Source organism: Anabrus simplex, chromosome 1 (assembly GCF_040414725.1).
Source record: "Anabrus simplex isolate iqAnaSimp1 chromosome 1, ASM4041472v1, whole genome shotgun sequence".
NCBI classification, from domain to species: Eukaryota; Metazoa; Arthropoda; class Insecta; order Orthoptera; family Tettigoniidae; genus Anabrus; species Anabrus simplex.
The window spans coordinates 810,857,764-810,872,853 of record NC_090265.1 but is presented as its reverse complement, the minus strand read 5'-3'; the positions used below and the strand labels follow the sequence as shown (position 1 = coordinate 810,872,853).

Below are 15,090 nucleotides of genomic sequence, written 5' to 3'. Positions count from 1 at the left end.
TGGGACACTGTTTCAACCTTAGTCCAGGTCATCATCAGCCGTAAAAAGATGTACAATGTTTAACATAATGAGGCTACTTAAAGGATGCAACAAAGAATTAAAAGAGAAAAGTTACTTAAGTATGGTTTGTCCATTATTGGAATATGCAAACAGTGTTTGGGATCCTCACCAAGAATATCTCATAAAAGAAATAGATAGTGTGCAGAGGAAAGCAGCAAGATTTGTAACAGGGGATTTCAGGAGAAAGAGTAGTGTATCAGAAATGTTAAAGAAACTAGGGTGGGAAACTTTAAGTAAGAGAAGGGAGAAAACTAGACTTATAGGTTTATATAGAGCCTATACAGGAGAAGCAGCATGGGGAGATATCCGTGAGAGGCTTCAGTTGGAAAATAATTATATCGGCAGGACTGACCACAAATATAAAATTTGAAGGAATTTTAGCAGAAGCGATTGGGGTAAATTTTCATTCATTGGGAAGGGTGTGAAGGAGTGGAACAGTTTACCAGGGGTAGTGTTTGATCCTTTTCCAAAATCTGTACAGATATTCAAGAAGAGAATAAACAGCAACAGAGAAAAATAAATGAAATGTTAGAGGGCATTTGACCAGTGCAGGTTAATGTAAATAAAGAATGTGTGTGAATAAATTAATTCCATCCCCTGGTCTAAGGAGTTTGGACAGCCAAAGTAGGGGACTGCCTGTAGGGGTGAAGTACAGTGGGGACTTCGAGGGCCCTGGGACCGCTACGGTAGCTGTGAAGGCCCTTCAGGTACTCTGAAAAGTGGTGGCAAAAGGGGCTCTGGTTAAGACGCAGCAGGTCGTTATGCTACTTAGGTTCCAGAATGGGTAAAGAAAAGAAAAAGTAAATAAATGCAATGGAAATTTTAATCTTATACCAGTTGTACAGTATAATTTGAAGTAATTCCACATACTGTATATCAGATGACTATATTTGTAAGTAGTACAGGAGATATTATAAGTAGAATTTTGTAAACAATGTAAATTTATTAAGGATGAGCTGTGTGTTTAATAGAAAAAATTGTTAGCGTAAATTATATAATATTGTATTATAGGAAAATTTTATTCTCTTGTTAATTTAATATTTAGTGCTTGACAATAATGTATTTTAGTGTACCATTTGCCACCGAGGTAAACACCTCATTTGCAAATAAAGAGATTTTGATTTTGATTTTTGAAATATCACCAGACTGGGGACTAAGCCAATCACTTTGGGCATCAGAAATGATGTCTATCCATCAAACCCTTTCAAGAATTGAAAAACAAATGAATACATTTAGTCATAAAGATCCTTTAATGATAGGTATGTATAATAGCCTCCTGCTGCTGCTGCTGCTGCTGCAGCTGCTCATGATAATGATAATGATAATGATGAAAATATGTGATCTCCAATAAAACTAAACTTACATGCCAATAATGAACGCTAATTTAAAAGTGACAAAAAGGGATAAATACATTGTAATAAATAGAAGTTGTTGACAAAGACAACCAGAAACAGCCAGAGTGAAAAAGACAAGAAAATGAGCCTATATATCCTAATACACTTTTAGGAATAGATTTCTTTTCTAGAACCAATTCAGAGAAGCAAGTTTTGCATAGGATTATTCTGACATACAATGACAGACATTGTTCAAAAACAGATATGTTTGTGCAAATTATTTAGCTTGAAGCAAATACAGTAGAGACAATACACGACACTTACAGATTTCGCCTTGCTAAAATGGGAGACAATTCGACGGTGGCGTTCCTAGTGACTTGACCTGAACAAATCGCGCTAAATTCAAATATCAATGGAAATGTATATACGGAAATGGATAAATAAATTACGTCTAGAAAGAAAGTGGTATTGGGATATTAACTTCGAAGTTGCTAAAGCAATTCTGGGTAAATGAATGAAGAATTCTTTAAAAGGTGATTATTCAAAGACTGAAATTAGACATATAAACAAGGTGTGAAATGGACTGCTGTGAAATGGCTTGATCTTTCATTTATGCATTACTTTTTTAGCTTTAGCATACCTGCCTGAAATCTTACGGTTGGATTTGTCTTTTTTCCTCATTTAAAAACAATGTATCATCATATTAAGACATTTGTCAATAAAAATATCGGCACATTCCTTACACATATGATGCAATGAATTAACATTTAATAGCTGGACAATTTTCCTCTTAACATGAAGCCTACTAACAGAAAGAAAATCTATAAAATCCCGGCTTTAATCTGAGAAGAGGGATAAAAGAAAGAAAAGTTTGAAAATGTTGTCGATAGTGATGCTTTGAGGAATATTTACGTACAATTAGAGTAAAAATGTAACATACCCTTGGCTGTACAGTCGAGGATTTTTAAAGTCGCTGGCCTGGAAATGATCTGAACAGATCTTATAATTCTTATACAAGCGTAACGTCCCTTCTTTCTTGTACACTTTATCCAAATCGCTTCTGTGACATTTCAAAACCCACAGATCACACCTACAACAACACATCGGTATTGAAGGTTAACTGCTACACTATACAATAAAATATGCGTATTATATTTTAAGCCCGTTAAAACATGGGTCGAGCAGGTCAGAAGATTATGAAGTACTATAAAAATCTCTGTCACTGGAAGAATATATATGCAAACACAATATTACTTACATGTTCTTGTCACGAGGGAATCTGAAGAACGAGCGCGCATTTTTCTCTACTTCGTAATTACTGCAGCCAAACACAGCACATACCTTTCCCCTCATGTTGACAGGAGATATCAAGGAATGGAACACGCTACTATTTAATTATGTCAATTCACTGAAAACGCATAAATAACACCAAAAACTTCACACAAAAATACACGTGCTCTTATGACAGAATCAGTACCGTTCAGGTCTATCCGCTAGAGTGTGCTCCAATAGCTGTCCCTCGATATCTCGCTCAGTGTCGTGTATTGTCTCTACTGTATTTGCTTGAAGTGCAAGAACAGCTAAATGTATGGGAAGTAGTTGTGTCACCTTATGGAATGAAGTTCTCACCCCAAAAGAGTGAAGTGCTGGTAACAACACTAAAAAAGAACTGAACGTACAATGGCACGACATTAGGAAGGGAACCATTGAAAAGATCTGAAAAAGCTTTAAATACATGGGAAGTGTAACTGAAGAAAATGGAGGAAACAGGATTAAAAAATCAATGAAAGAGGAAGGTGTGCAAATGAATTCTTTAAGAGTCTGGTAGGACTGATATGGAACAGGGAAATACCACAGAGATGTAAAGGAATTATTTACCCTAGTGGCTTTACGTCGCACCGACACAGACAGGTCTTATGGCGACGATGGGATAGGAAAAGGCTAGGAGTGGGAAAGAAGTGGCCGTGGTCTTAATTAAGGTACAGCCCCAGCATTTGCCTGGTGTGAAAATGGGAAACCACGGAAAACCATCTTCAGGGCTGCCGACAGTGGGATTCAAACCCACTATCTCCCGGATGCAAGCTCACAGCTGCACGCCCCTAACTGCACGGCTAACTCGCCCGGTGGAATTATTTACAAGACTTATTTTGTGCCAATTTTGACATCTGGATCAGAAACATAGGTGATGAAGGAGAGGGATAAAAGTAGAATCGAAGCAGTGGAAATGAAGTTTTAAAGGTGTTGAGTAGGCCTAACGAGAATGGACACAGTAAGAAATGAAAGAGTTCAAGAATTGGTAAATGAGGTACTCCAACAGGAAAGGATAGAAAAATCAAGGTTAGAGTGGTATGGACATGTTAAGAGAATGGGAGAAGAGATGATACCAAGAAATGGAGCTGAAGGGAAGGAGACCTAGAGGAAGACCAAGGGACAGATGGCTGAAAGGTGTAAAAAAGAGCATCGAGGCAATGAGGAGAGAACTGGAAGACAGTGACAGATGGGAAGTAGTGGATGGACAGAAAATGATGGAGAGGTATATGTTCCAAGCAGACCTAGCCTGTGGCTGGAAACTGCTCCACATGATGATGATGATGACAATGACGATTGTAGTGGTGATGATGATGATTTCTTAAGTACAGGACTACATCCAATGATAATCAAAATATACAAAATACACATATACCCATATGGACCAAAAATCATGGTGAGCCATAGGGTCTATTAGAGAAGTGCAGTCATTCTATGTTAGATATGTTTGAAACATAAATAGATATTTTAAAAACATACCTATAATCACACAACCAATAAAAATTACAGCTGATCGCTCAGCCATTGCTCCTCTTGTTTTGGGCAGTCTATCAGGATATATAACATGCCCTTCAAGGGTTTCTCGAGCCACCTACAAAAGAAGAGAGAAATCCAATATGAAGAAAATGGTAAATCAAAAGTAATGGGAAAATTCTGTTATACTGCTTTAATAGGAGACAGCAGGTAGAAACTATCTTCTTTCTATCACACTGAACTGGTAAAGAAAATCAGAATTTTACACTCCCTCTGCCCATAACACCCTCATAATGTTCTTGTTTGCTTGTGATCCTATCCTCTTTGTGAATTTGTCTCTTCAATTTTCATTGCTTATATTAAGCCGGCTGGATTCCTTTTCACTCCTGACTTTGTCCTGTGTTCTTTGTCTCTTATCATCTGTACTAACCTTTATTTTCTTTTTCTCTTCCATTCCTTGAATTGTCTGGTTTTGTCTTTATTCTCCACTTCTCACGTCAAGATAGGAGAATTCTTGAAAAATAGCTTCTTGAGGAGTATAGCTGATCAGCCTCACAATGAAGCTAGGAAGCATACACAAGTTCTTTGAGGCCAAGAAGAAATCGATATGGGAAAAAAAGAAAACTAATAAGGAAAGAGCCCAATGTATGAAAATGAGTTAAAATATTGACCTCCTTTTTTTCTTATTTTATGGCAACAATGGGAAAGGAAAGGGCTAAGAGTGGGAAGAAAGTGACCATGGCCTTAATTAAGCCCGGTGTGAAAATGGGAAGCCATGGAATACCATTTTCCGGGCTGTTGACAGTGGGGTTCAAACCAACTGACTGCAAACTTACAGCTGTGGAACCCTAACTGCATGGCCAACTCGCTTGGTAATATTGTCCTCCTACATTTTCATGTTTGTCCTTGTTCTCCATTAAGTCACTCTTTTTGCCCACACTATCCATCCCTTGTGTGTGTTCCTATCCTCCTTTCTAGCTTCCTATCTTCGGCTGAATATATTTTAAAATATCTTGGAAGTAAATTTATGTATAGAAAAGATAAGCACATGAAAAGAACACAAATTAGGATAAACAGAATGATCACTGTCTTCAAACAGATGGGTACTCACCTCATCAATCCCAATTCTTCTATATCCATATCTTGTCAGCACCCAATGAGCTAATATCAGCTTTCCAGCTTTGTCAAAGGACAGTCATCCACAGGTGGTCAATGGATGACCGTTTAACTTGGGAGGGGAGTATACAGTAGCATACATCATACATTAGTCTTCCTGTCAACTTCAACTGTCGCTTATTATTATTATTATTATTATTATTATTATTATTATTATTATTATTATACATATATACATACATTATCATTATAGACTGTTATGCCTTTCAGCGTTCAGTCTGCAAGCCTCTGTGAATTTACTAAACGTCGCCACAATCCTCGAATTGCAACTAGTGTTGTGGCCTCATTTAGTTCTATACCTCTTATCTTTAAATCGTTAGAAACCGTCTAACCATCGTCGTCTAGGTCTACCTCTACTTCTCTTACGTCCATAACAGAGTCCATTATTCTCCTATCCTCCTCCATTCGCCTCACATGACCCCACCACCAAAGCCGGTTTATGCATACAGCTTCATCAATCGAGTTCATTCCTAAATTAGCCTTTATCTCCTCATTCCGAGTACCCTCCTGCCATTCGTCCCACCTGTTTGTACCAGCAATCATTCTTGCTACTTTCATGTCGGTTACTACTAACTTATGGATAAGATATCCTGAGTCCACCCAGCTTTCGCTCGCATAAAGCAAAGTTGGTCTGAAAACAGACCGATGTAAAGAGAGTTTTGTCTGGGAGCTGTTTCCTTCTTACAGAATACTGTTGATCGCAACTGCGAGCTCACTACATTAGCTTTATGACACCTTGATTCAATCTCACTTACTATATTACCATCCTGGGAGAACACACAACCTAAATACTTGAAATTATCAACCTGTTCTAGCTTTGTATCACCAATATGATATTCAATTCTGTTGAATTTCTTACCTAATGACATCAATTTAGTCTTTGAGAGGATAATTTTAATACCATACTCATTGAACCTATTTTCAAGTTCCAAGATATTCATCCTCATCTGCACCCTCACATGGTGAATACACGGAGACAATTCTAGTCCTAATACCTCCAACTGACAAATCTACCCACATCATTCACTCATTTACGTGCCTAACAGAAACTACGTTGCATGCAATGTTATTCCTGATAAACAGCCCTACCCCAGACTCTGCCCTTCCCTTTCTAATACCCGTCAAGTACACTTTATAATCTCCTGTCTCTTCCTCGTTATCTCCCCTTACCCGAATATCACTTACTCCAGATGCATCCTCTTTGCTGACTCAGCCAGTTCTACTTTCTTTCTTCCATAAGCCCCATTAATATTGATAGCTCCCCATCGAATTCCATTTTGTTCGCCAAGTTGTTTCCAAGGAGTCCCTCGCCTGTCAAATGGGAGTGGGACTCCGTTACTCCCATAGGTCCGAGGCTTGCTTAAAATGTTCTGAGCTCGGTAAATTCATGAAGCAGGATGCTACCCTACTTGCACATAGTCCAAGTGAGGATCTCTCCTCTAACGGGTTATGGACCACCAGTGAATTGTGTAGTCCTAGCCGCCTGAGCACAAGGAGGGCCATGACTCAGAATATGTCCGAGATGCCCACTCCCATTCCATAGCAACTGGTATCCCAACTCTCAGGGCGACTTACTAGGCCACTCAGCCGTTGCCCACGGTTCATGAACTAGGACATGATTACAGTAACCCATGTTGTTGTTGTTGTTGTCGTCGTCGTTGTTGCTATACTAACCTGGTCATAAAGAGAACTCATTGGAACTGAAGAAATGTTTTACTTATGTTCCCAAACAGTATATCTCCATGCTGCTCAACAATCTGAAACAAAATGCATCTCCATCAATCATTCTGTTACATTGTGTGATTGAAAATAATTATTTTGCACACTGTCAATATTAATGCCACTTTGTCTAGAAAATGTTATGCTTTTAATCAAGGGTCCCCTAATTTATAAAAACACACAACTGATTAGGCTAATACCAAACCTGCAATATCAAGATTAGGTAGCAAATAAAGAAAATAAAGGAAGAATTTATCTATTTCTTATCCCCCTTCATTCATATCACATAACATTTCTGCTGGGTGGTGTCATTTTAAATGTCATACAAAGTGGAAACCATGTCCGGCCCCGTGGTGTAGGGGGCACCGCATCTGCCTGTCACCCGGCGGCCCTGGGTTTGATTCCTGGCCGGGTCAGGGGTTTTTAATTGTAAATGATTAATATCTCTGGCCTGGCGACTGGGGGTTTGTGCCATCCTTAACATTTCTTTCCTCACATTCAACACTCTACATTTCCGCAATTCCAATTACACGCAGGTTCATAACATATGGTGCAAGTAGGGGCAAAAGATCTCCATAGGTCGACACCCCGAACATATAGATAGCATTGGAAAATTTTTAAAAAGTGGAAACCATTTCCTCCTATTCCTTGTGAAGACTCTAATACGCATCATCACAAGCTGACCAACGAGTAGACTAACGAAGTTCGATTATTTTTCCAGATGTTTCCAGAGTCTCTCTTAGAACACTCTATCAATGTGTTGGCAATGTTAAAATTACATAAAAGTTTCTTAAGGACACGAAAAAGTGCAGAAGAGTACGGGCAGCATTTGGCAGCACTAGTATCAATTAGGGGTAGGGAATGGCCAGTGCACAGTGTGAATTATGCCAATGGAATTGTAGTCTTGTGTACTAAATGATACTAATTTTACATCCCCTGAACTAGTTTTGCAGTTTTTCAGGAACATAGATGTGCCAGAATTTTGTCCCACAAGGCTGGCATATTTGAGCATCTTCAAATACCACTGGACTGAGTCAGGATCATACCTCTCAACTTGAACTCAAAGAGCCAGCGTTCTACCATATGAGCCACTCAGTGTGGCTCCAGTATACATTTTCTTTTTTTACAAGTTGCTTTACGTCGCACTGAGATAGATAAGTCTTGCGGTGACGATGGGATATGAAAGGGCTATGAGTGTGAAGAAAGCGGCCGTGGCCTTAATTAAGTTACAGCTGCAACATTTGCCTGGTGTGAAAATAGGAAACCACGGAAAACCATTTTCAGGGCTGCCGACAGTGGGGCTCGAACCCACTATCTCCCAATTACTGGATACTGGCCGCACTTAAGCGACTGCACCTATCGAGCTCGGTAACTTAATTCCCATGACCCTGAAAACTTCCTCATACTAGTGAAGAAATATGAATCAAGTAAAATGATTTTCCCCAATGAATGTTCTCACATGTGTTCTAAAATGTCCAGTGTTATTCAGAATAATGTAAATAAATTCATATGTGAAAGCACTCAAGCAAGGTGTCAAAGACAAGTTAGTGAAGACCTTAATGAATGAATATGTTAGTGTAGAAGGTATGTGTGACAATTGTTATGCCTTGTTGGCCCATAAATATTTTGCAGTCCTCAAGAAAGCTTTTGTAAATAAAACAAAGGGTTCCTACTCATCTCAGCACAAAAAGAAAAATGCCAAATTATAGAAAGTAACGCATATGTAATTTCATGTTCTAGTGCATTTGGATGTACATAATACAGTACATATATATAATTATGGTATGTGCATGGTTGTCAGCACATATGGTTGCCTGACCTGTAGTTGTATGCAAATTGTTACAGAAATCTGTCAAGATTAAACTTTAATTTGTGGAAAATAGCATGTGTACAGTAAGCTAAGTTATTTTTGAATGTACAATAGTTGTCACACTTCATGACATGTGAAAATTGTAGACGGTACACTATCACAAGAAAAATCCAGTAGTTTTGGTCTAGCTGTAGGCCTAAAATGGATGTTACTTTTCATGCCATATTTCGCGACTAATAAAATGTTATAACCCCAGATCAAACATTTTGTATTTGAAAAGCTACTCTATAATTCCTTTAAAACTTAAAACATTTTCGTGCAGGCTACAGGTGAAATATTGAGATCTCTGGTTCAGGTATTATGTTATACAACCTGTGTCTTGAAAAGTTTGCTGAATGGTCGCCTAGGTTGTACACCATGCTAGTTCGGACAAGGCGCTTGCGCATATGCATTGCGAGACATGACACCAAGTACCCCCTATCGGTCAACTCAACACAGTTAAATGGAGTTGAACGCTGCAACACATCGCACAGAGTCAGTGTGAGGACTCGTGTCATTGCAAAATGGAGTGCAAAACAGCAACGGAAACACGCGCAATGTTAGTGCAAGTTTACCACGTTCAAGCAGTGAGTAAAAAGTGCATTTTTGACTGGTTTAAACGCTTTTGAGACGGAAAGGAAGGTGTCGAGGATGAGGCACGTTCAGGTCGACCGACCACAAGCACATCTCCAGACAACATCAAATGAGTGCGACAGATGCTTGCGAATGATCGGTGACTGTCCTTATGAATGATAACAGATGAAGTGGGTGTAGACAAGGACCATTGTTCACGAACATTTGAAAAAGCAGAAGATTTGTACCCGGGTTGTACCGCACAACCTGACAGATGAGCAGAAGCAAACTCGGATGGAAACGTCGGGAGATTTCCGGAGGTGTTGAAAACCATCATTACAGGAAACGAGTCGTTGTGCTACCAGTATGATCCAGAGACCAAGAGACAGTCAATGGTGTGGTGTTCAGCATCTTCTCCGCCTCCCAAGAAAAGTCGGCGCACAAAGTCCAATATTAAGACAATGCTGATCACCTTTTTCGACAGCAATGATGTCATTCATCATGAATTTGTACCTGAGGGTACACCTGTCAATGCAGAATTCTACGAGGGAGTTTTGAAATGGCTATTGCAACGCATCAGACAGGTTCGGCCTGAACTGTACCAGAGTGGACAGTGGAAGCTCCTCCACGACAATGCCCGTCCACACACCACGATCCGCGTGACCCAGTTTCTCGCTGAACACCAGGTAACTGTTCTTCCACACCCTCCGTATTCTCTGGATTTGGTGCCGGCAGATTTTTTTTTTTTGTTCCCCCATCTTAAATTAGCCCTGAAAGGCTAACGGTTCGACAGTGTAGCAGGTATCCAACAACGCATCGCAAGGGCTCTCCAGGAGATTCCAAAAGAAGCATTTGCTGCCAGCTTCCAGCAGCTTTACAGTCAATGTCAAAAGTGTGTTGTAGTCAACAGAGATTACTTTGAAGGCCAGTAAAGGAGTTTTGTGTGTAACTTATGTTGTCTTTATTTCATGAGACCATTCACCGAACGTTTCATACACAGGCTGTAGCAGCCAAAAGGAGCAGTCGACAGCTGTTCGTTTTTACAATGCGAGCCGCTAGATAGTGCTAGTGGCACTGGCTCATCGGAAAGCTATGCACTTTTAAGAAAATTTCTGCTATTATCTTTATAACCTATTTGTTTTCACCATTAAGCTCTCACATGTCACACAAGTATTGATTTGAGGTTGTCCAAAAGTGAGATTAAAGTTGTTTTTAAAATACTGAAGATAATTCTCGTAATTTACTTCGGTATCTGGATGTTTTGCTTTGTACAAATCAAACACTTTTAGCAACCATGCAGAGAGTAGTTCTTGCTTCCTTCAGAAGCAACCTTATATTATTTATTGTTTCTCCTTGTATTTTGTAATTTTATAATAAAGCACGGACGGGGTGAGTGATTACTGCCCCCTCGCAGCTAACGCCTGTGCTGTTTCCACTACACGCGATTCCCTGCTGGCTATATAAGCGGGTCATGGAGGCAGCTAGGGGTCAGTTGGTCACGGGCGGCACAGCAACTAATCTGTCGGGCAGCACGGCATTGCCCGATCGAGTTGGACAGCGATGTCCCATCCTTGCGCAAGAGCCAGATAGAGGAGACTGGCACGACTGAAGAAGTACTTGCGCTGTGCACTGTCCAGGTACGGCCAAGCGGTGAGTCCCCACAAAACGGTGTTGCCATCGTGGCGGTCCCAGCCCGACGGAGTCACCATGAGGAGGTCCTTGAGGGCTGCTGCTATCTGGTGGACCGTGTAGTCTGGCGGGAGGGGAAGCCCCTTGTCATACGTCGCTGGTTGGAGTGCTTTTTTTTAATTTCCCCACTCTTGTCAGCCATATGGTATTGCCTAATAGTCCTACTTTTACAAAATCCCTTTCTAACACATTTATTTTTTACTCTGACAAAGACAGCTTCATAATCACATATACCATCTATCACTTCAGTTTCCCTATAAAGCTCATCTGATTTTATCAGCACCACATCTAGAATATTTTCCCCTCTAGTTGGTTCCATCACTTTTTGATTCAACTGTCCTTCCCACAATATCTTATTCACCATTTGTTGGTCATGCTTTCTGTCATTAGACTTCCCTTCCCAGTTAACGCCTGGCAAGTTCAGATCACCCACTACAATAACGTTCCTTTCGGTGTAGTTTCGATCTTTCCTACCTTTAAAAGCTCCGCTCCAGCTTATTCGTCTACTGTCATTCCACATCATGTCTCCAATGACAGCTTGGAATATACTGCTTAGTCGAGCCGCTATTCTCCTTACTCCCAGGTCTTCTCAACCCAAAGTTTGCAAAGTTTTGTCAGAAATCGCCCAGAACAAATTGTGCTACTTTACTTTGGATTTTTTCCAGTTCTCAAATCAACTAATCTTGATGCGTATGCATCACCACTCTAACTGGGGTCTTACCAAGGACTTATGCGCACTCTCTTTTACATACTTATTATTGGCCTCCTAACTGCAACCAATGGGGCTGATGACCATGTTCTTTTTTATCTTTCACTGCTGCAACCAACCAAATATATCTCACTTGAAAGGGTTAAGTGGCAATGTCACAGTTACGGGCTTCTCATCACAGCGGCTGCTGTTCGAAGCCCGCACGTGAGATTTTTTTACAAGGTTTCACCCTTGTGGGTTTGGAATCCATGTAAAGTCCCAAGACTATGATCATGGTATTGACAGTCGTGCAACAATACAAGCTTGCTAATGATTTTGTTCAGTCATGGTGACGTCTCTAATGCTGTCTACATTAACCTTTAACCGGGTATGAGGGATGCTGAGAACACCCCACGTGTAATATTCACTTGTTTTTTTCTGACAGAAATTGGCTACACTGTTGAGGAACTCAGTACCTTCTTGAATGAGCTTGGAGTTTAATATAACGTCATTCGCATTGTCTGAAGTTGTGTCTGTTATTGCCAACAATAGCATTTATAGGCAGGGGTGTCAGCACCCTGCATACCCAGTTACGTTACACATTGTGTCTAGTTAGTTTCTACTTCGCAAATTGAGCTGTCGCTTCTGTGTGGTGTTGGGAGTGTGTGAAATAAGTACTTCTTTAGATGAAGTGCAGGAATGGATCAGGAAGCTTCTAGATGAAGTTTCAGAAGACGATTCTGATGAATTACTGGAATCTGATGATTGTAAAACTGATAACTGTATATTTAGTGACCACCTTTCTGAAAGTGAACAGTTTGATGCTGATTGCCCTGATGACATCAATTTACGGTCAACTCCCCAAGGAACTCACTGATATCAAAGAAAGAGAAATAAACAGTACATTTTTCGCTTATTGTGACCCAATAACTGCAATGTCATACGTGCCAAAGAAAGGTAGGAACATTCTTATGATTTCAACCATGCATTCCAACAGTACAAAAATTGATCCTTCATCAGAGAAACTAAAAAAGGCAATGATCATAACCTTCTACAACCTTACTAAGGAGATGTTGACACAGTGGACAAAATGTCTGTAACATACTCCGAAGCCAGAAGGACCAAATAATGGTGGTATTTTTTCACATAGCCTACTGGATATTGCAGGCATTAATGCACAAGTAATTTTCTTGTCCAATAATGATTCATCCAAGTTGATCAGACGACAGTTCCTGACGGAGTTGGGCCAGGCTCTAGTACGTCCTCAAGTGGAAAAACGATCAGCAATAACTACTATTCGAAAGGAGTTTCGTTTGAATGCAGCAAAAGTAACCAATCCGCCCGAGGCAGCAATGACTCCTGAACGACAACCTCGCTCATCGGGAAGGTGTACAGTATGTCCCAGATCATCAGATAAGAAAACTAAATTTTTCTGCTGCAAATGTCATTAGTTCATGTGTCTGAATCACATGAAAAACATCTGTGCAGACTGTTGCAACAAAGAAACATGTTCAGATGGTGACGAAAAGGAAGGCCATTGTTGAAGGGTAGGCTACTTCCTTGTGTGTTAGCTTCAAGAAGTGAAATACTGTTTCTGGAGCTTTATAACTTGTTTTTTACATATTTGTGTGTGTAAATAATTGTCTGGAAGTAATGAGGAATTGAGCTTAAAAATGTACACGCAGTAAGAAACCAAAATATTCTGACTTAGGGACTGGAAATTAGCAAGGTATTTATTTTTCTAACTGTGGTGCCAAATATCTTATGATAATTTTAAGGTAGTAATAAAGATTGAATTTGGTATATCTGGTCTTTATTTAACATTTGTAAAAGAATAGTGCAAGTTTTAGTTGGGGTGTTGTGAGCACCCCACCTACCCACTTACTACTCTTACCCACATACCTAATTAAAGGTTAATTCGAGGCCTACTTCGGAGTCAGGTAATTCAGACGAATTAGTCCGAAAATTTATATTTTCCTTTATATGGTTTTTATTTTTTATTTTTTTTTAAAGCACGGGTTCGAATATCGCATACTTTAAGTTGCACAAATTTAATTCTCTCAAAGAAACAAATGAACCATTAATAATTTATAGATATAACGTAGTGTGAATAACCTAGTGTCAATATTCTTAAGACAAGTACAATTTGGTTCTAGTTCGCATCGGAGCTACTGCAAGCCCACGTATGACGTGCGGGCAACATAGATAAGTAGCAACACACAGCACACTGGCTCATACCAATATATATATATATATATATATATATATATATATATATATATATATATATTTTTACTGTAACAGTAGAAAAGCGAATTTCTTACCAACGATTTTATACGAAATTCAAATCAGGTAATCCTCGCGCGCTATTTAATTGAAGATCCATTAGAAACGACATAGGTAATGCTTCTTCACTGTACAATATTACTCTCATGAAACAAGATTATTTCATATGAGCCGCTATTATTTTAAAGGGGCTCTGGTAATCATTCAAGGATTTGTTCTATTTTTACATTTCGAAAATTGGTATTGTTTACATTCCTGACCCCATAATATGCAAATACAACCATCATTTGCTTGGTGGATTTTTTGTTTTTGCATCGTTTATAGTTAAAACTGTGTACAAGTCTGAAAATAGCATGTTTTTGTGTCTGATTCTATTTGGACCAGTCTCTGTTTAACATAGCGTCCGTCGAGAAGAAATTTATGTCGATATCTTCCTGTATTGATCCGCTATTGACCCAATAAAATGTACAGGTTAGAACAAAGTGCTTCGGAAGAAAAGCTTGTGCATTACCAAACTAACGCACTAACGGTGACAGGTGTTGCAAAAATAAAGTAATACCTACTTACATAGCCATCTAGAATTTGTCTTGAAAGTCATTTACTATAAACAAGCACAGTATTATGTACAGCACTTTACTTTCAAACACTGTAGTATGACCAAATATGACTGTTCTAGCCAGCCATGTGCTCCATAAATCGATCACGCATTCAAAGTAAACGTCATCGAGAATGATGCAACCGTCGCAAAAGTCATGGTGAAATTCATCAAAATGTATTATCTGAATGTGTATGATTCATATCTTATCTAATCTGCCAGTGACACTGTGGGTTACACAGATGATGTATGTTGATTACAGACTCTTTAGGGCCTACAATTCGTCATTACTAGGGCCGGATTCATATGCACTAAAAACTGAGGGCGCCCATGTCCGAGG

General features: G+C 39.4%; 1 protein-coding gene across 6 annotated transcripts in view; it reads right to left on the bottom strand.

The window, feature by feature from the left end:
* The window catches only part of LOC136857568 (stimulator of interferon genes protein homolog), a 219,471-nt gene extending 204,581 nt beyond the window's left edge, over positions 1-14,890 (bottom strand). For 3 of the 6 annotated variants that reach the window (XR_010858546.2, XM_068225239.1, XM_067136333.2), the window contains exons 1-3: positions 14,723-14,890; positions 7,026-7,108; positions 4,182-4,293 (exon numbers count right to left, since the gene is read on the bottom strand). Coding sequence is in view for 5 of the 6 variants with exons in the window: in XM_068225239.1 (XP_068081340.1) it covers positions 4,182-4,293; positions 7,026-7,046 (133 nt within the window). In the remaining variant the exon portion in view is untranslated. Of the gene's footprint in view, positions 1-4,181; positions 4,294-5,286; positions 6,966-7,025; positions 7,109-14,718 lie in introns of those variants that run through there. The other 3 variants (XM_067136332.2, XM_067136331.2, XM_068225240.1) reach the window with 3 other exon arrangements.
* Between the last annotated feature and the right edge of the window lie 200 nt (positions 14,891-15,090).